This window comes from Filicampus tigris, chromosome 5 (assembly GCF_054856515.1).
Source record: "Filicampus tigris isolate MCC_2025a chromosome 5, RoL_Ftig_1.0, whole genome shotgun sequence".
In the NCBI taxonomy this organism is placed as follows: domain Eukaryota; kingdom Metazoa; phylum Chordata; class Actinopteri; order Syngnathiformes; family Syngnathidae; genus Filicampus; species Filicampus tigris.
This window is the reverse complement of record NC_141221.1, coordinates 16,534,557-16,554,881: the sequence shown is the minus strand read 5'-3', so window position 1 is coordinate 16,554,881 and position 20,325 is coordinate 16,534,557. Positions and strand designations below refer to the sequence as shown.

At 43.1% G+C, this 20,325-nt stretch overlaps 4 protein-coding genes across 6 annotated transcripts; 2 read left to right on the top strand and 2 right to left on the bottom strand.

Moving 5' to 3' along the window:
• Positions 1-895: 895 nt before the first annotated feature.
• rsph14 (radial spoke head 14 homolog) lies at positions 896-4,238 on the bottom strand. 2 transcript variants are annotated; one of them, XM_086030142.1, is made up of 6 exons: positions 3,908-4,236; positions 3,101-3,203; positions 2,418-2,536; positions 2,114-2,345; positions 1,909-2,045; positions 896-1,843 (listed from the first exon to the last, which is right to left on the bottom strand). In XM_086030142.1, the coding sequence occupies exons 1-6, from the start codon at positions 4,080-4,082 to the stop codon at positions 1,572-1,574; spliced, it is 1,038 nt and encodes a 345-aa protein (XP_085886268.1). In that variant the 5' UTR covers positions 4,083-4,236; the 3' UTR covers positions 896-1,571. The 2 variants fall into 2 exon arrangements, with proteins under 2 accessions (XP_085886268.1, XP_085886267.1); XM_086030141.1 differs by having other exon boundaries at positions 2,114-2,536; positions 3,908-4,238.
• An 879-nt stretch (positions 4,239-5,117) lies between these two features.
• On the bottom strand, positions 5,118-9,286 carry srp19 (signal recognition particle 19). 2 transcript variants are annotated; one of them, XM_086030144.1, is made up of 6 exons: positions 9,157-9,286; positions 9,005-9,084; positions 6,971-7,046; positions 6,811-6,882; positions 6,612-6,720; positions 5,118-5,531 (listed from the first exon to the last, which is right to left on the bottom strand). In XM_086030144.1, exons 2-6 carry the CDS (start codon positions 9,040-9,042, stop codon positions 5,401-5,403), a joined length of 426 nt encoding a protein of 141 aa, XP_085886270.1. In that variant the 5' UTR covers positions 9,043-9,084; positions 9,157-9,286; the 3' UTR covers positions 5,118-5,400. The 2 variants fall into 2 exon arrangements, with proteins under 2 accessions (XP_085886270.1, XP_085886271.1); XM_086030145.1 differs by having other exon boundaries at positions 9,005-9,212.
• Positions 9,287-9,827: 541 nt separating this feature from the next.
• Positions 9,828-15,077, top strand: LOC147147533 (serine/threonine-protein phosphatase 2A catalytic subunit beta isoform). Its single transcript, XM_086030143.1, has 8 exons — positions 9,828-10,279; positions 11,360-11,398; positions 11,498-11,668; positions 13,549-13,722; positions 13,794-13,883; positions 13,963-14,124; positions 14,276-14,394; positions 14,476-15,077. The coding sequence occupies exons 1-8, from the start codon at positions 10,178-10,180 to the stop codon at positions 14,546-14,548; spliced, it is 930 nt and encodes a 309-aa protein (XP_085886269.1). The 5' UTR covers positions 9,828-10,177; the 3' UTR covers positions 14,549-15,077.
• Positions 15,078-16,106: 1,029 nt separating this feature from the next.
• On the top strand, positions 16,107-20,260 carry shld3 (shieldin complex subunit 3). The gene is made up of 3 exons (XM_086032106.1): positions 16,107-16,266; positions 18,266-18,756; positions 19,385-20,260. Exons 2-3 carry the CDS (start codon positions 18,292-18,294, stop codon positions 19,586-19,588), a joined length of 669 nt encoding a protein of 222 aa, XP_085888232.1. The 5' UTR covers positions 16,107-16,266; positions 18,266-18,291; the 3' UTR covers positions 19,589-20,260.
• The last annotated feature ends 65 nt before the right edge of the window (positions 20,261-20,325 follow it).

Below are 20,325 nucleotides of genomic sequence, written 5' to 3'. Positions count from 1 at the left end.
GTACATGGAGCAGTCCATTAGCCGCAGCCTCGGGGGTGTCCAGGCGTGTGTGTGTGTTGGGGAGCGCGTATAATGCATACACACACCTTAAATTATTACGTAAAACATTGCTATGAATAATAACATACACATTTTATTTCAAATAGACTTTTATCAACATTTTGATGCTTAAGTTTTATTTATTTTATTAAGTTTTCTTTACTTATTTTGGTCTTCCTGGTAGGAATAAGGCACTACAGATATAATTGAACGAGTGCGCTGACCTTAATGTGCGTCCATTGAGCACAGCAGGTCAGTCATTCAAAGTCCATTCAGAGGGGAATGGTCCTCGAAGGTATATCACGACTGCCAATCAGAAGACTCCTTTTAGTCACGTAACCTCATGGCAACATGTTGTGTGCGTATGTGTGTGTGTGTGTGTGGGGGGGGGGTGTATACAGTACACATATACACACAAACACACGCGCGCACAAATATACATCCATATCCATCCATCCATTATCCGCTCTGGGGGTTGCGGGCGTGCTGGAGTCTATCCCAGCTGTTTGCGGGCAGTAGGCGGGGGACACCCTGAATTGGTTGCCAACCAATCCCAGGGCAGGGCACTCAGAGACAAATAAACATTCGCACTCAATATCACACCTACAGGGACAATTTAGAGTGTCCAATTAACCTGCATGTTTTTGGGATATGGGAGGACACCAAAGTACCCGGAGAAAACCCACGCCGGCACGGGCAGAACATGCACTCTACACACAGGAAGGCCGGGGCCACACTCGAACCCACAACCTCTGCACTGTGAGGCAGTCGTGCTAACCAGTTGACGACCGTGCCACCCCATATATACCACAAGTGGGAGTGGGCAACAAAGCACTACTTTTGTCGAAGTATTGTACTTCTTCCTACTCCCTTTGAACATGTAAACCGAGTTGATCAATGACATCTAGTGAGGATTTTCTTTCCTTTCATTCGTTCTTCCAATATTTGTTCATATCTCATATGTGTTTTATGTTCAATCAATCAATCAACCAATCAATCAATCAATCAATCAATCAAGCTCCAAATCAAACAGTTCCTTGGTACCAACATGCCACAAAATGGCGCCAAAGCAATACTTTTGATGCACAAAAAGAAATGTCTTGACCAGAAAATAACTGAAGATGGATTCCAAACACAATTCGCGAACTCTCAGTATGCGGTGGTCCAATTACAGTATGTACGTGTGCTTGTTAGCACTAGCTTAGTAACTTCAGCTATGTTAGCATGTTTACCTCGGGTGACCTCAGAGATAAATATTGTTTCCACGGCAACATGAAATCACTAAAAACTGTATATAATCTAACACTATGTTGGTGATGTACACATGTTAGCATCAGCAGTCAACATAGTACGTGATCATCACCACTGTGGTATCGTGACGAATTGTTACCTTGCCAAAATGAAGGACACTAAACAGCCGCTAAAATGTAGCTTAGTGACAGAAGCCACGTTAGCATGTTAGCATTATTGATTATCAAACGTGGTTCGTGTGTCGTTTATTGAAGAAGTAGAAAGAGGTTAACCCGAATTTATCACGGCGTCCAGGTGACTACATTGACCGCAGTCCGAGCGGCGCGCCGAATGTCGGCATCCTCCTCAGGGGGCTCGCTTCTCCCCACCAGCAGGGGGAGCTGCAGCAGCAGGCGGCGACGCCCCTCTGGAGCCTCGGCCAATGAGGTGAGAGCTCTTAGCGAGTACAGGACCAGTGCCTTCCTCCCCTGCTCCTCTTCTACATCCTGTTTGCGTTCTGAGAGAAGCTGCAGCAGGACCGGGAGAACGTCCAGCTCCAAACACTGATGCTTACCTACAGGACAAACAAGATGCTGCTGATTGGTTGGGTGGGGGGCACATGGTTGTGCATGATGTCACCTGTAGTGATGACCACCGTGTTCATGATGGCGCCTGCAGCGTTAGCCTGCACATCCACGTCCTGGTCCCGTAGCAGGTCTGCTAGGACTGGAAGTACTGCCGCCTCACACACCTGACGCTTCCCCTCCACCGGAACACTAAATCAGCACATATGAGGTCATCACTACAATTCCCATGATGCATATCACCTCCATAGCAACACAACCTGAGCGCCATCATGGCTCCCGCCGCCTCCCTGCGGATGTTGGAACAGGCATGCGACAGCTTGCGTCCGATGAGCGTGACGCCGCGGTGGGACAGGGCCGGGCCGGCGTCCAGTCGCGAGCAGCAACTGAGCGTGGACAGCAAAAGGGCCTGCACCTCCTCCTCCTTCTCCTCCTGCTCCTCTTGCAGCTTCAGCATCAGTTTGGGAACCAGAGCCTGCAAGGCTTTGGCGCCTGCCAGACAAGCGTCTGCATTGAAAAATACTCCTTGCGACTCTGTGATGTCATCAAGGTGTGCCTGCCTACCTGCGGGCAGCAATGCCAGGCTGTTCATCACACGGTGGGCGCGCGTTCTGCAGATGGGGCACGGGTCATCCAGCAGCTGAGAGAGACGGGCCAGGAGGGGCGAGGACAGAAGTGCTTGTCTGGGAAGGCACAAGTATTAGCTTAGCTTGTTAGGTTGCTAACATTAGCATATCTATCGAGAAAAACAGCAAAGTCAGTATTAAACATTGTAAGACAGACTATACTGGTTTTCCAAAGTGTAATTACTGGGGCTGGTAAAATATATCCCATCGCGATGTATCATACTTTTTATGCTGATACCAAGTATCGATATGTTGATGAAGCATCGACACTTTCGATAACAGGAAATTTAACTCGTAACACAAAGCAAAAACTTGACTAAGCGATGGCTCGTAACTCAAGTACAGCACTGCATTTGATTGTAGGAGCCCCTGTTGAATGGAAGGTGTTTGCATGCAAAGCCTTTCTGGTTCCTATTAGAAGTTGATAAAATCTGACTGTTAATCATTCAAGTATTTGCAATGTCAATAGAATCTGTCAAACCATTTAGCCTTTTACACACACAAAAAAATAGCTAAATACTTTTAAAAAATCCATTCTTGTCAAGGGTTGACATCTGCTGGTGACCTCACAGAATATATGTTCTTCCTATTTTTTTTCATATATTTAACTTGATTGTTTACCTTGCAATATTGTGGCTGGTGACAAGATGCAGCAGCTCGCAGGTTCTGGTCCTCACTGCCGCATCTCCATCCTTCAACAGAACTTCCAACTGGTCCAGAAAACCTGCAAAACCAATTAAATGTCAACGTTAGTGCTCTTTATTCACAAAACCTATGTCCATGTATATAGAATATGAACGATACGCTGGCTCACCATAGCAAAATTTAGGTAATAACTTATATGAATATTTATGGGTAGAATGAAAGCAAATTATTTTTCACAGTTAAAGTGAAGTTGGGTCAACTTAAATGAGGTTGTAGGCCACAAAGCAAGAACATCCACATGCCTAAACTAGACTTTTCTATGTTTGAGAGAAGGGGATGTCGTTAATATTTGTCAACTGTGGTAATGTGAAGCCCTTTGAGACGTTCTTGTGATTAAGGGATATATAAATACATTTAAGTTTTTCATTTCAGTTTTTATCACTTTTTATAGCGTACATTTCAGGGACTCGTTTCAAATTCATATTTTCATAATTATCGTCACAGTAGTAGTTCACACCTTGGTGGTTGTAAACACCAACGTAAACTTAAAAAAGAAAATCACTAGATTAAAGTTCTTTTGGGTCGTTTTGTTTCCCAAATATGTAAATCGATGTATGACTGGGTGAATGGGAACCCTTAACTTTCTGTAGGGTACGTTGTATGTTTATATAGTTCAGACCATTTAAGTTTATGGGCAGATCTGACACATCCAATATGGCGGACGTGCTGACTTCTCGTATCAACTTTCCAACACCGCTCGAGACAGCACCAATGTACAGTTACCTTCACTGACCACCTGGTAAAGTCGCTCCGGGTCGTGTGTGAGGTCGCAGAGCGACGCGAGGGCCTGCAGCCTCCTGGTGGCGTCGGGCTCCTCCAGCTGGGCGAACAGCTCTGGGATGGCCAGCCGCCCGAAGGCAACCGGAGCCCGACTCGGGTCGATGTGAACGCCGGTCATTCCAGAGATTTAAGAGTCCTGCGATCCAGCGATGCGATCGTTCAGTGGCTTCGCTGGCATTGGATTGGTGATGTCACTCTGTTGGCTTTGGTGTGAATTGTTTTCAACTGCTCACTAGGCAACCGTGGCGTAGGAACGAGTGGAAACATCCCACGGGGCAGAGAGACGTTCAGAACCGACACAATCCACAACCCATTCTTAAATAAAAATGAATATGAAACATTTTTGCAATTCTTGGGCTAGTATTACTACATCCACAGCACTGTATATATTCTTACATAGTTACAGAAATGTTTTGATGGTTGTGTCACTATCTTGGGGAGATTTTTGATAAATAATTGATAAGTATTTCCCCATTTGCATTATGAAACTGTAGATATAAAAATATGTATGAAAAAAAATAAATATGAATTTATATACCTCTGGTTCAAGCTCAGAGGTAAAACTTTTGTCTGCTCCATTTCATTCTAGATCGGAGAACATTTGTATTCATGTTATATTATTGTTTCTTCTTTTATAAATGAAATATCCGACAAGTTTTGGTTCCGGTTTTGATTGTGCTTGTGGTTCCGATTCCATCCCACTCCACGTTTTTTATCTAGGTTTTAGTTCTGGTTATGGTTCCATTTATGGTTTAGATTCTGCTTCTGGTTGTAGTCTTCTTCTGGTTTAGGATTTAGTTTTGGACTTGTTCTAATTTTTAATCTGGTTCTGGTTGTACCTCTGGTCTTGATTCTGGTTCAGGTTTTATTTGTGGTTCAAGGTCATCTTCTGGTTTTGAAGCTGGTGCTGGTTTTACTTCTGGTTTTGATTTGGGGTCAGGTTTTATATCTGGTTTTGATACTGCTGCAGATTTTAGTTGTGGTAGGTCTGTTTCTGGTTTTGAAGGGCCTTCATCTAGCCCCATTAAATTACCCCAGAGTTAAATTAAGAAAAATGGTCCAAGTTCTAAAGCGGAAACAGCACATAAAGTTGGGATGTTTTCCTTTGTTTTGTACAAGTGATCTACACATTTGTAAGGAGACCAGCAATTCATTATGCAGTTCACAAAGACTTTATGTCATCCTTTTAAATTGACCCAAATATACATTCATTCAATACATCTTTGCCACTCATCAAAAACATGAAGACACTCTTGCTTCTTGTTTTAAAGCAAACCAAAGTTCTAAGGTGGGAAGGGATGCGCCGCTTCGCAGGCCTTGCAAAAGTTTGCTAAATAAAACAAAGTGTGAGGAGTTCCAGTCTGTTTGAGGCTGGATGCAAACTATCTGCGCTTGACACAAAAAATAGATGTAAAGAATAAAAAGGTGACAAGACTTCACTTCTTCTTCTTCTTGGTCTTTTTTCCACCATCGCTCTGCTGTGAGCTGCTCTCACCTCCGCCACTCTTCTGCGTGCGACTCTTCAGCTTTGGGATCATCTCGGACACATACATCATCACATCCTTGCCTGGAACATCCACATACATGGAATCATACTACGTATATTTGTTGTTCCCATTAAGAAGTGTCAAAGTAGCAGTTACTTGAAGATTCATGATGGCCGTAACATCCATGCTAACTTCTGTTAGCCCGTCAATGACAATTAATTCTATCTTAACATTAAGTTGATAATCATTTGTCATGGCTGCCACCTGAAGGCCATGTCCGGGTTCTGATTATAGCCCTGGTTATGTTTTTACATCTGATTATAGTCCTAGTACTTTATTTGATTCAGCTTCTGGTTTTACATCTGGTCTTGATTCTAGTCCTTCCTCCGGTTTACAGTCTGGTTCTAATTCCGTCCTGGATCCAAATCGAGATTATGTTTGTGCTTTAGGTAATACTTCAAGTTTTGGTCGTAGTCCTAACTTTGGCCCTTCGAGTTTAACATTTTGTCCAGGTTGTGTTTCTGCTTCTGGTATTCAGTGTGTATTTTCTTCTGGTTGCCATGGAACTGGTTTTGATTGATTCTGGTTCTCGGCCTGCTTCTGGTTTAGATACGGTCTTTGTCACACATGATTTTAATTGTGGTTCTAATACTGGTTTTCATTTTACTTCTGGTTCTAGCGCACGGGGTCAAACTAATTTTTGTCACAAGCCACATCATAGTTATGGTGTCCCTTGGAGGGTCGTTATGACTGTGAACCCATATGCTGTAAATTGATGGATAACTAATTTTGAAATGAGAATTCAGTAAATAATTGTTAAACTATTTTTCAATTTATTTTAAAGGAGGGATTGGTATCAAAAAAATGCTGGCAGGACAGCATCTCAACTCAGTGTTGTTAAAAGTGAAGACAATTTGTAGGAAACATGACAGTGACGCACATGATTTGCGTTCGCCACATACAATGGTGTCGCGGGCCACATCTGTCTACCGGGCCTTGAGTTTGACACCTGTGTTTTAGCCCTACTTCTTGTTTTGATTCTGGTTCTAAACTGTCTTCTGTTTGCAGTTCTGCTTTTTATTGTAGTTCAGGTTTTACATCTAGTTTTGATTCTAGTTATGGTTCACACTACCCGTACACTCCCCATGTGGCCCACTTACGCGAGGAGAACTTATTGTGACACATGGTGCCGTCTGCTTGCTTCAGCTGAACTCTGACTCGACCTTTAAATTGTACATCGCGGTTCCACTCCCTGGGATGCATTTTGTTCTGTACACAAAGCAACAAAAGAATTAACACTCAAGAGGTGACTTGCTGGCCAAAGAACATCACCAGAAGGAGGTACAGCTAAATTGTCACCTCCACCAGGACATTCATGCCGGCAGCTGTCAGGACGTCGCGGATCTCCGTACACGAAGGATTCTCCACTGCCTGCATGCAGATGTCCATTTTACATCATACAGTGAAAAAAATACAATTTTGATATTTGATCTTATTCTAAATTGTGTCTGTTTGTCACCCTGTTAGCGGGGATTCTTCGTCCTTCAGCCAGAGTCTTCTTACTGTTGATGTAGACGGGATAAACGCAGATGAACCTGGGCAAAACACACACAAAAGTACTTTCTAACATGTTAAACACAAAATTTGACAAAATATGACAGATATACGGCGGCACGGTGGGCGAATGGTTAGCACGTCCGCCTCACAGTTCAGAGGTTGTGGGTTCGATCCCGGCTCCGGCCTCCCTGTGTGGAGTTTGCATGTTCTCCCCGTGCCTGCATGGGTTTTCTCCAGGTACTCCATTTTCCTCCCACATTCCAAAAACATGCATGGTAAGTTGATTGGACACTCTAAATTGCCCCTAGATATGGTTGTGAATGCGGATGTTTGTCTCTGGGTGCCCTACGATTGTCTGGCAACCAATTCGGGGTGTCCCCCGCCTACTGCCCGAAGACAGCTGGGATAGGCTCCAGCACTCCCCGCGACCCTTGTGAGGATAAGCGGTATGGATAATGGATGGATGGATGACAGCTATACAGTAAATGTCAGTGGTGGGAAGCAATTTAGTCCAAATGTCGTGACTGTATTTAATCAGAGCCGGGTAGTCCGTCTATGTGACGGCCCAGTCCGTCTATCCGCCTGTGACGGACACCCGTTTTGCTGACAGTTGACGGATATGATTTTAAAATAGACTAAGCATAGCTTAGCTCTGAGCTTTTAGCTCCAGTGTTTCCTCATGGGGGGGGCCCTCCGCGTTGGGGGGGTGGCTGTCCTTCCCGCAAGGGCCGTCATCGCAGGGGCTCCTTGGGTCCGGGTAGCCGGGGGCCTCTACACTTTGGGTGGGGTCCACCCGGCTGATGCGGGTCTCTGAGATGGCGGCAAGCCCCGTGGCCCGTGGGCTGTCATTCCCCTCAGCGTGAATGAGCCCCCCTTGGGTACCCTCTCCTCATATGGTTCCTCTGTGCCTTGTCATGTCTTTTTTAACAAAGTTTATCAGGTTGTGTGCTTTGTGTGTATATGTGGTGTGTGTGTGTGAGGGGGGGGTGCGTGTGTGTGTGTGTAGGTGCGAGTGCTGATATACTGGCGTATATATATCTTTGGGTTTGTTGGGAGGGAGGGCGGGAGCGAGTCTACCTTTTTATGTTGTGTTTTGGACATTTTTACTGGAAAGCACTTTGTGTTGCATTCTTTTTGTATGAAAAGTGCTATATAAATACATTTGATTTGATTTGACATAGTCGGAAGCCCATGTATTTATTAATCCGTCTTTCGTCTGTAGTCCGTCTTTAGTCTATTTTTCGTGGCGAGGCTTTGGTGGCTATTGAAGTTTGCAAGTTTGTGCGATTCCATGTGGGTTATTGAGTTCGCACAGAACAGTCACACATTCCTGCCTTTACATCAAAACATCCAGCACAAATCAACCAGCTAAGATAGTCTATGCAACTCAGCAAACACCAAGAATTAACATACCACTAGCTCTAAATTTTTGGCAGCAATGCAATAAAACTGTGGGTGAGTGTGTGCTAGAGTAATTTGGACTGGAAAAGCATGGAAAAATTAGAAGACAGAAAAAACCGAAAATGTTAACGTTACGTTACTCGTCGAATTTTTATTTGAGCAGCTTATTTTCTCTACAGAACACATTTTTTGTGTTCAATTAAAACTGCAATACATTGTGTGAACAACACTGACACAGGTAGCTTCAGTGTAGTTCGATTATATGTAGTGGAGAATTAAGTGAATACGATTTTTTTCCGACATTTCTAATGATGCGAAAAGTTGCTCCTTTATCAGCAATAAGTAGCTCCTTGACCACGTCATACTAGACAACGGCGCTGTACGGGAATTACGGAGGTACAAACTTCACTAAAACGCCACTTCCAGTCAAAAATTTTAAAGAGTCTCACATAAATTTGATTGACTCAAAAAACTACATTAGTGCAATAATTCAGCGATAACCGTGCTATTCTGATACAATCGTTTTCAAGACTTAAACGCAGGTCGGGGTTGATGACAGTTAGCTTTAGCTTCGCTAGCTAGAGCAACAACTCACCGTTCCTTGTCGGCGGGGTTCTCTGTTAAATGGGCCATGTTTGGCAATCGTGTTGCCGCCTTCGCAGTCCTGGTTGTCCACTAAAAGCAAAAGAGCATCAGTACGATTTTTTCACACTGGTATGTGTCGCTTCTTAACGGGCGATCGTTCACCGATTGTGGATTGTGGACTGTGGCGCGTGTGGCGTGTGCTGCTGTGTTTCGCTTTAAGCACCACCCATCCAGTTCCGGGGGAAAGTTATTGATCCATTAATCGTAACCTTTTCTTTTCTTTTTCTTCAGTAGTAGTCAATAGTAAAAAGGTAATCTTGGCATGTAACGGGCTCAATACTTTACTTCAGCAGAATTTTCAGGTATCTGCACTTTACTTTGTTAAATTTGCAGTAACGTTCACTTTTACTTTACTTTTACTTCACTATTTGGGTTATAATGCTAATGATGTATATATATATATATATATATATATATATATATATATATATATATATATATATATATATATATATATATATATATATATATATATATATATATATATATATATACTATTATGGTGGGGTGTAATCGAAAGGAGACACAATCAGGAAATACAACCAATAAACCAATAAATAAAAAGTAAATTATATCATCAGAAAATAACTTTGAGATGACTTTAACCAAACCTTAACTTTCAATCATTGCAATCACTGAAGTATTGTGACGTCATCACAAAACGCTCTTTTTTTTTTCATCACAAAACGCTCTCTTGACGCAAGGGCCAATCACAAACATTGCAGTTCACTGTCCCTCCACGCAGCGTCGCTTGTGCGCCACCCGCGGCTGCTGGTGAAATGCCCGGATGTTATTGTAGCTAGCCCTTTTAGCACATCGGCTAGCCGCTTCCTTCTGCTGCTACGGTCTGCCGCAACGGGGACTTTCTGACCTCCTCACTCCCCCTGGGCGATATAATCCGTCTCGTTTCGACTTTAATTCATCCTCAGTAGTTTATAATGATCAATTTCGATCGAACGACTCGCTAGGTGTCGTTGGAATAGTTAATTTTGTGACCGGTTTGGCGGCACTGGGTCGGGTTAACAATACGGCGAGCTAAAGGCTCACTCAGCTAGCGTCGAAACAGGCCTCTTTTTTCAAGGTAGCTAAACGCAGCTAGTTTAGCGGAGCTACTGCGGCTGTCATGGAAGACAAATCTTTTACGAAAGAGTTAGACCAATGGATCGAACAGCTAAATGAGTGCAAACAGCTTTCGGAAAACCAAGTGAGGACGCTCTGCGAGAAGGTAAGTTTGGCCGTGAAACTGTAAATTTCAGTTAACATTTCACCGGCCTCGCGTTTGGCCTACATTGTGAAATCGGTTCTGACTAATTTCTGGAGCGCAGAGGTTGCTAGCGGCTAATTCCCGCAAGGCTCCGGTCAGTTCCCGACGTCTGATCGCAGTCGAACATGTTAACGACATTTCGGTTTGAGAATGATTGTTAACCGTTGGTTTTACGGGTATTCGTGGTCTTGGTATGTCAGAGGTTCTCAAATTGACGTAATTTGACCGTGATCCACCCAATAGACGGAGCCGCTTTTACAGCTCGTCGCATTACGCTTTCATGTCCTGACTCGACAAATGTTTCGTGTGTTTTAAATCTCTTGGGTATGTTCTAGTACATATCCGTGAAATATACACGGCGTGTTCGTGTCCTGTATGCGTTCATTTATGGTGTTATGCACCGCGCCCTGCCTTGATCGATTATCTGTTTTATTGTATAAAGCTGACATGGCTCATTAAGAAACGTCACTGCAGCTTCTATGGATTTATAAAATGAACGATGAGACACAAACATCAAGTCTCACTTATTTAAATTAAAGTGTCGTGTATAATGTCAACGGGGTGGCAAGTGAAGCAGAATTTTAAAATGCACATTACTGACGAGCCTCATTCATTTCCAGGTGTCAGCAGACATTCACGTTACTTGCATTGACGTGTGTTGAACCACAGAAACCTTGCCTCGGTTTAATTTTTTACTGTACTCTCAACCAAAACGAAGGTTGTCCACAGTACCCGGCAATCACGTTATATATCTATCTATCTATCTATCTATCTATCTATCTATCTATCTATCTATCTATCTATCTATATATATATATCTCAAACCATTCATTATGGATCGATAAATTAACAACGGAGGAAAAATAGAAAAAGTTCAGACAGAAAACTTAATCTGGGTGTGTGTGATGCATGGAGATCACATGACCGCTCACAAGGCAGCCTGGCTATTTATTACTTTATAGCATGCACTTCTGTTTTTGTTTTCTCTTTTGTTTTTTTTGTTTTTTTGGTGCAATATGCTTCATGACTTTTTTTCCCCAGGCCAAGGAGATTCTAACCAAGGAGTCCAACGTCCAAGAGGTGAGCCTTCTAATCATGCGTTAGGTTTTCCTTAATAGATGAGCAGTAAACATACTGACATGAAACGTTGAACACAACCGGGGTGTGTGTTGCCTTAAGGTGCGATGCCCGGTGACGGTGTGCGGCGACGTGCACGGCCAGTTCCACGACCTGATGGAGCTCTTTAAGATCGGCGGCAAGTCCCCCGACACCAATTACCTGTTCATGGGCGACTACGTGGACAGAGGCTACTACTCGGTGGAGACGGTCACGTTGCTCGTCACGCTAAAGGTCCGCCAACATACTTTTCCTCATAGATAGTGTGTGTGTGTGTGTGTGTGTGTGTGTGTGTATATATATATATATATATATATATATATACACTTTCAAAACATTTGCCACAATTAACCCTTGTATGGTGCTCGTATTTTTGTTACTCGGCCAGTGTTGATGGGTCTTGGTGGACCCACTAGAGTTCTGGGTTTTCAAAACAACACAATCAGATAATTTTCTGTTAAAATACTCAACAGATGTTTACTACATCCCAATTGCAATTCATATAAACAGCAAACATTGTTAATATTTGCACTTTGGTAGCTGTGACTTGTGCTGTAGTGTTAAACATGCGTGGCGAAGTCTACTAGAAAAGCTTAACTTAATTTGGGGTTAATCGGGAACAGTTTGAATGCAGTTTGAGTGTGTGCCGACGCACACTTAACCCATTAAGGCCTAAAGCGCCTGGCTCAACATCTCCCCTAAACCTATGGGTAACTATAGAATCACCCTCATAAACCTAGGGTTCTCCCAGAAATTCAACACCTACAAAATAAATCTCAACCCCTGTTGCAGAAACATAATTCCAAAAGAATTTGAGTTTAGACGTAGCTTTCACACAGGCCCAAGTGTATTATTATTTACTGTTTCAATCAAATATGTAAAAATAAACTCTCAGTGCAAGAGAAGCACTATTTTTAATTAAAAAAAAATTGAGTGGTGATTACCATCCTCTATTCTGATACAAAGACGTTGATATGGTCACTGTCTAGAAACATATCTTAACCATATATCACGTTCGACTGGTTCCACTCGTTCAAAGTCCACAAGCGTGTCGTCTAGATCACTGCCATGACTTACTTCAGAGTTCCCGCGATCGTCTGCCGTCCGCCATTACGGCTGCCGTCCGCCATTACGGCTCAAAAAAATTCCGCGGCATACTCCGAGGGGTCACAACACTGTCACGTGTACAGTCTGATGCATTTAATAGGCTAAGAGACAGATAATTGGATTTAAAAAAAAAATGACGTAAACGCTCTCCCGGCTCTAAGTGTAGAAAGACGCAACAGCGCTCCTGACTTCAGTGGTACTTCAGTGGTAGGAAAGCGGTTATGTGCTCCTGGCCTTAATGGATTAACTTGAGTTTGAATGTGATTGCTTGGTTTTGAACAACACCACATCCTCAATTGTAAGAGGGTGTACACACTTGTGCGACCATGACAAAAATGACTTTGGCCATTGTTTTAGGGAGGGGACAATTTGTGAAAAGTAGGAAATACATTATTAGTGGTAGTTGTATATAATGATGAATTAGATTTACTACTGCACATTATGTTTGTACAAATACAGAGAGGTGTAAATACAGGTAATTTAAAAAGTGTATATTACACATTTAAAGCGTAAGTCAATGCAAACATTTTTTTTTCAAGAATATGTTCTATGCAAGCCCACTAGTTTAAAGAGGGCATTCTGATAAATATAATGTTTGTCGAATAAGTGTTAATCCACCCGTTTTTAGCCAACTCTGGGACAGGGCATTGTGTCTTCTGTTGACTGAAAATGACATCACAACTGCTTACAACGACCAATCACGGCTCAGATTCAGAAAACAGGTCAGCCGTGATTGGTCGTTGTGAGAAGTTGCGATGTCATTTTCAGTCGACAGAAGACACAATGGCCGCCCCCAGAGATGGCTAAAAACAAGTGCATTTTGCTGATTAACTTATATTCCACAAACGCAAAATTAATCAGAATGCCATGTTTCAACTAGTGGGCCAGCTGGGAACATATTCTTGAAAAAATATGCTTGGGTTGACTTCCGCTTTAAGCATGTGTTATCGACCATTTGGAAGTTTTAACAGTCTAAATGGAGCGTGTGTGGTGTATGGTGCGTTCAGGTGCGTTTCCAGGAGCGGATCACCATCCTGCGAGGGAACCACGAGTCCCGGCAGATTACGCAAGTGTACGGCTTCTATGACGAGTGCCTGAGGAAGTATGGCAACGCCAACGTGTGGAAGTACTTCACGGACCTGTTCGACTACCTGCCGCTCACTGCCCTGGTTGATGGACAGGTGGGCGTGGCTGCCGGCGTCCCGCCTCTCAGAAGTTCACGTTTGTCATAGTCTTGTTGATTATCTTGTAGATTTTCTGTCTCCACGGAGGCTTGTCGCCCTCCATAGACACCCTGGACCACATACGAGCTCTGGACCGCCTGCAGGAGGTCCCACATGAGGTGGGCTTCCTGGCCTAACTGGGGTGAATGTTGGAAATAAATTGGTGTGCTGAAAGGATTTCCCATCCTTCCCTCGCAGGGCCCCATGTGTGACCTGCTGTGGTCTGACCCCGACGACCGCGGCGGCTGGGGCATCTCCCCCCGAGGTGCGGGCTACACCTTCGGTCAGGACATCTCCGAAACCTTCAACCACGCAAACGGCCTGACGCTGGTGTCACGCGCCCATCAGCTGGTCATGGAGGTAATCTACCCGGCTCCCTTTGAAACCTCTATTTTTGTGTGTGTTCACGTTTTAAGTCCAGTTTCCATGACGACGGAGCGCCATGAGCTCTCAAGCACCCCTGTTGCTAGGCGACAGAGTGTGGCGTGTTAAGTTTGCGTTGTGCGTGCAGGGCTACAATTGGGGCCACGACAAGAACGTGGTGACCATCTTCAGCGCGCCCAACTACTGCTACCGCTGCGGGAACCAGGCGGCCATCATGGAACTGGACGACACCCTCAAGTACTCTTTGTAAGTCCGTGACGCAGCGCCACTACTCAGTCAATCAACTGTTCAATCAGTCAGTAACACGCACCGTCTCTTCCTCCTCAGCCTTCAGTTTGACCCGGCCCCTCGCCGTGGTGAGCCCCATGTGACCAGACGCACTCCTGACTACTTCCTGTGAATGTTCGTCGCCCAGTTCCTCCCCGAGCCCTCATTACTGTACCGAGGAGAAAAGAAGCAATTGGCTGAATCATGTTCCCGAGTTAAAGTTAGCGCGCCCCCCCCCGCCCCCTGCCCTGATCTCAACTCGACCTCCCCAACACTCGTGTTTCCACTCTGCTGTCATTAACGATGTGCTACACGTGCAACTAAGATGTTACTTCTTTTTTTTCTGTTTATGAAATGTTTTTAAGACATAATAAAACTTCCAAGGTGGACCAAATGTGCCATATTCTGATCCTTTCCCCTTCAATGCTTTTTTTTTTTTTTTTAAATCCCCGCCCATCTGATCACATCTCACCACATGTTGCCACATTTGTGCTTTTTTTCTGTTTGGAACAAGAAGAGGACGACTAAAAAAAGTACCATTTGCTTCAAGTAGTCCCGCTGTGAGTTTTAGCTGCAGCACTGCTCATCAAGTCAGCAACTATATTACTGTCATTTGAGACCACACAACTATCAAATAATAAAATGTCCTGTTGACAAACTCATCAGTCTCAACGTCTGTTTACTGCAATAACATTTATTAGCTCGTTATCAAAGCATGAAAATGACATTTCCAAGATTTTTACCACGGTAGTCTTAGTCAAATATGTCCAACAATCATTTGAAAAGTACATACAATTTATACATTAAAGTTAAATTATCATTTAAACGCCAAGTTTATGTTAACATGTAATCACGGATTAGAACCAGTCGTTAGGACGGCAAATGTCATTAAAATACTGCACTGTACGTGAGAAGACACTATCCCTGTATCGTTTGATTCCAGTATCGCGAGAAACTCGTCGACGAGAACGTTGTTACTTTTTCGTGTTTTATAATTCATTATTTTGATGGATTGCAGCGTATGGACAATTCCGGATATCCGGGCATTTCTGGTAATACGGGCGCTTTAGCCGGTGCAAAAAAATATTGCTTTTGCCTGTGACGAGCATAAAACTCACAGGAAATCATGCCTGGAAGTTGTTGTGCAGTTGGATCGTCCCACCATAACATGGAAACTATATTATCATTCCACATTACTGTCGCAGTGTTGGGCGTAGGGATTCAAGCGACGTGTTTTATAAAGCAACTCGAACGTCTTTATTTGCTTCTCTTCATTTCTCAAAAGTTTCCACATAACCACCTAGGCACAGGATGTTAGGCCTTACAGCGTAAAATATGTTGTACTTAAAAACAGGTTACACCACAATTACTGTGTGGGCCGTGAACGTCGGGGAAAGTGGGTAAAAGGAGTGAAGAGAGTGGGACTGGACGATTCGGAATGGAAGCTAACCAAGACTAAGACTCAAGTGTGATAAAAACGTTTGCCTCTGCAGGCAGATGGCTATAGTAGTCAAACGTCATATCATCACATTCAATCAATCCTCACAATTTAGACAATGACCCAAAGTTCAATGCTTTTCAATGAGGGGAGAAGTTTGTTTTCACCGACTTGACTGACATCTTGACGTAAGCTCGGAATTGTCCATTGTCATCTGTAAGCTTCTGGCTTGTGATTAGTGAGAAGCAACCCCCGTTTGACGTTTATTTCCAAGCCTTGCTCTGCTACCTTTCACGAACAGCGGAGCAAGCCAAAGGCACGATCTAGCTCCGGCTTTGATTCAAGTATCGCGAGAGACTTCGAGATATCCGTATTTGCTAGCGACAGTCAACTTCACGATGGTCAACGTGAACGTATGTACTTGAATTTTGTGTGTTTCTGCTTCATTAAGTTAATCAAGTTGAATGTACGCCCATATTCAACTGTTAGCTTCTGGTGTCTTAGCAGTGGCTGAATCTTTTATGTTTCTGCTAAATTAGGTTAATCAAATTAAATACACGCCCATATTTAATTGTTAGCTTTTGCTGTCTAAACCCTGGTTCACACGGCAAGATTTTAAAATTGGTGGCATCCGAACTCTGAGAGACCCCACCCGTGACGAGAAAATAATCACGCGAGTGGTGTGCAGTCACACAGAAAGATCAACATATCACGCACGAACCGATTCATTCACTGACATTCTCGTGTCAGTTTGTCAGAATGAAAATCTCGCAAAACCCTACGAGATTTAACAAGATTTCTGAGTTCTGACAAATTGTTCTAACCCGATCGAAACTTCCTACCGGAGGCTGATTTGACAACGTGTCATGCCAAACGGTTCTACCCGTTGCTAATTTGACAGCCAAAATACTACCCTGCGCTTTCAGCTTGTTTTATTTAGATACAGACTGGTAGGTAGAATTTTGAAAAAAAATCTCTTAAGAAAATACTTCCTGAGTGTGGTAAACATACACTACGTGATGAATATGCTCAACGGATCAACACTATGCTCAAAAGCTACTACAGTACTAGGAAACACACAATGCTTAAAAGTTATGACGAAAAACACACGCTGAAAGTATTTTTGAGGGAATGAAAAGGTCAAATAAGACCCAACAATTACGAAAATAGTAAGTCACCAATTTTAACAGAACGTACGACAGGTAGGACGAAAAATGACATGATTCCCCCAAAAATACTTATCGGCTCTGTGCGCATGCGTGCGCAAGTGCACAGGGCATTGGTAGGTCGTTTCGACGGGTAGGAAGGAATTTCAGAACACCTGGCTTAAGTAGTGACAGGCCCGATTTGAAGTTTAGATTGTAAGATTTGCTCGGCTACCTAGCGCTAATAATGTACAAAACAGCAGTTTAGCTAATTAGCGTCACCTCATCATTGGTGAATATAATGTATTTTATTCATTTTTTTCCATATACACTGATTCTTAGCTGCTCCATACGTGGTACATCATTTATTACATGTCTATAATTGCTGTGTGATAGTGGTGGTATTAAAGATGAAGTGTGAAGTAATTTCAGACAATGACAAATGAAATCTTTTTATGTCACAAGTAAAGTATTTTATTTTGTATGTTTGACAAAATAATCATTTTCCGCAAGTTGGACCCCCCCCCAAACTTTATTGAATCAAAACAGCAAACAATATAACAATATCACATATTCAATTCCAAAATGTAAACAGAAATCAAAATGATATGATATTAAGAAATCCAGTTAGTAGTTACATTGTGATATCACTATTAAACAAAATAGTCTCAACAAAAAGACGTAAATGGACCAGTTTCCTTCTTGCAAAGCAAATTAATTTCACGCCAGTGTCGACGAGTGTTCTTCGTTAGAATCTCTGTTTTAAAGTCTCTGTTTTAAAGTCTCTGTTTTCTCAACCATTTTGTTTATGATAAAGGGTTTGCAAAAAAAGTAGGTGTGATTACAATAAATCACAGCTTTTGGTCACTCAATCGAACTATACATTGGCACAAAGCGACGAGGCATTTCGCCAAACAACGCAATAACTATGGCAACGAGCAGTTAATGGGACCGGCGACTCGCCTTCTTTAAATGACGTCAGTCACCCAAGATTACCCCAGATTTCCAAACATATGCATTTTCGTTGTTAAGTGCATTGCTATGGATCTAATTATGAATCTGGGTGGGTTGTGTTTGGGAAAAAAAAAACTCACGAAAGTATGCTTCATATAGTTTTAGCCATTAGTATTACACTAAAGATGGTTGGCCAAGTTTACTTCACACATGATCTTTAAAAGGTGAATTAACTCCTTAGTAAAGCCACCTTTTCCAAATGAATGGCCTGTCGGTGCAAGCTTTACAATGTTTAAACATTTTGTTGTTTTAGCATGTACGTGATGAAGATGAGGCGTGATGATGGAGGATGTGGTTCTTCACCATTGTCTCGAAGGCTCTGATGGACTGAATGATTTAATTGCAACCACAGAAAAGCTCCTGGAGCCTTTCCCCTGCCGGCCTCCCCCCGTCTTCACACCGTGGTTCTCGCACTCGTCAGCAAAACACCCTCCGCCCATCAGACCAGCTAAATGCGCTCCTGTCATAAACGCAGCAGATGTTAAGTGTCGACAAGAAGCTTTAAAAGAAGGCGTTCTTGGAACCGCAAACTCGCCCTCCGCTGAGAAGAAGAGCATGTCTGTCGCAGCGGCGGCGCTCAAACGGTCCTGGAGTGTGTTGGCGTCCAAAGGTGTGCGTCAGCGCTCACCATCGCTCTCTAAACGCTTCCGACGCACCGTGTCCGTGCACGCGCTGCACTCACACCAGAGGTCCAAGTGGATCATCAGTCAGCACAACTGTGGAGCCGCACGGGACATAGAACAGGTACAAACATGGCGGCCATTGACGTCAATGTCTTCGAGGGCTTCTAGAAAAAGCAAACAACAATGACATTATTTAAAGTGGAAGTCAATATTTTTTTTTTCAAGAATATGTTCTATGCTGGCCCACTAGTTGAAACAAGGCATTGTGATTAATATTGCATTTGTGGAATATGAGCTCAGCAGTTAAATCCACCTGTTTTTAGCCATAACAGTGGGCGGCCATTTTGTCACTTCTGTTGACTGAAAATTATATCACAGTTGCTCAGGGCTTAGGAAACGACCAATTATGGCTCACCTGTTTTCTAAAGCTGAGCCATGATTGGTCGTTCTCTGACCCCTCTCAGTAACTGTGGTGTCATTTTCAGTTGGCAGAAGTGACAAAATGGCCGCCCCTGAGATGGCTAAATTGGGGTGGATTTTACTACTTGACGCATTCCACAAACACAATATTAATCAGAGTGCCATGTTTAGACTAATGGGCCTGCATAGAACATATTATTGTAAAGAAACGTTTTGGGTTGACTTCCCATTTAAGACAAGTAGAGTACTTTTTTTTCCCCATGTATATCCCGGAATGATGTCACGTTGTTTGCTGATCCGGTGTCTTGCTCTCTCATTCCCCGCCGCAGGTTTGGCAGGCTTTGAGCAGAGCCGCCCCGTGCGCCGGCTTGCCCACGTGCAACGCCAACATCCAGCGCGAGCAGGCTGAGATCTGGGTGTTCTGCGACGTTGCGTACTCGGAGCAGGTGGGCCACTTCTTGAAGGAGCATCTGCAGCTGTCGGGCAGCATCAGGCTGCGTGTGCACAAGCTCGGAGATGTGTTTAGCTTGTAGCATTGACTTCTCGCAGCCTTCTCATCGCCATGGTGTGACCCAAAATCACACTCAGGATGTGCAACATACAGCTTGAGCTCACATCTTGTTATAACGTTAGACTGGAATCTCTAAAGTTAAACATCCATTTCGGAACGCTGGTCGACTTCCGAATTTTAGTGAAAACAATGAAGTAATGTGTTGAGGGTCAAACTGTGGACCTTCATGAACTTTTCAGGCAATTTTAAATTGTTGAAACAAGTCAACTGTTACGCAAGTAATGTTTGGAGCATGTGGTGACACTGGAGTCATTGTGTTAAATGTGATGTCCTGTGTGTATTTGCTTGGCAGCCCTTTTGGAGGCTGTTCCTTCTTTTAGAATACGTCTTATAAAAATGCCAAAGAAGAAGCAAAACCCACAGAGTTAATACTTTGATGTTCACTGAACTTGGAACTTGGATGCTCAAAGTTTTGCTTTTAAAAGTACATTTTTTTCTTGTAAATGTTGATCAAATTGTCAAAGTTGTGGTTACAGTGCATTTTTAACACAGGCATAGGCACATGACCCCATATTCCTTATGAAATTGAATTAAAATGACATTTTAATGTGTAAGTAAAGCATATCAGCTTCATTGTATTTTAATTTTATATGAATCTGCATGTTTTTTTTTCATTTTAACAATAAAGAAGACATGTTAAAAAAAAAAAAATTAGAACTGTTTTCACATTTCACGTGTCTTAATGAACCTGGCATGCTT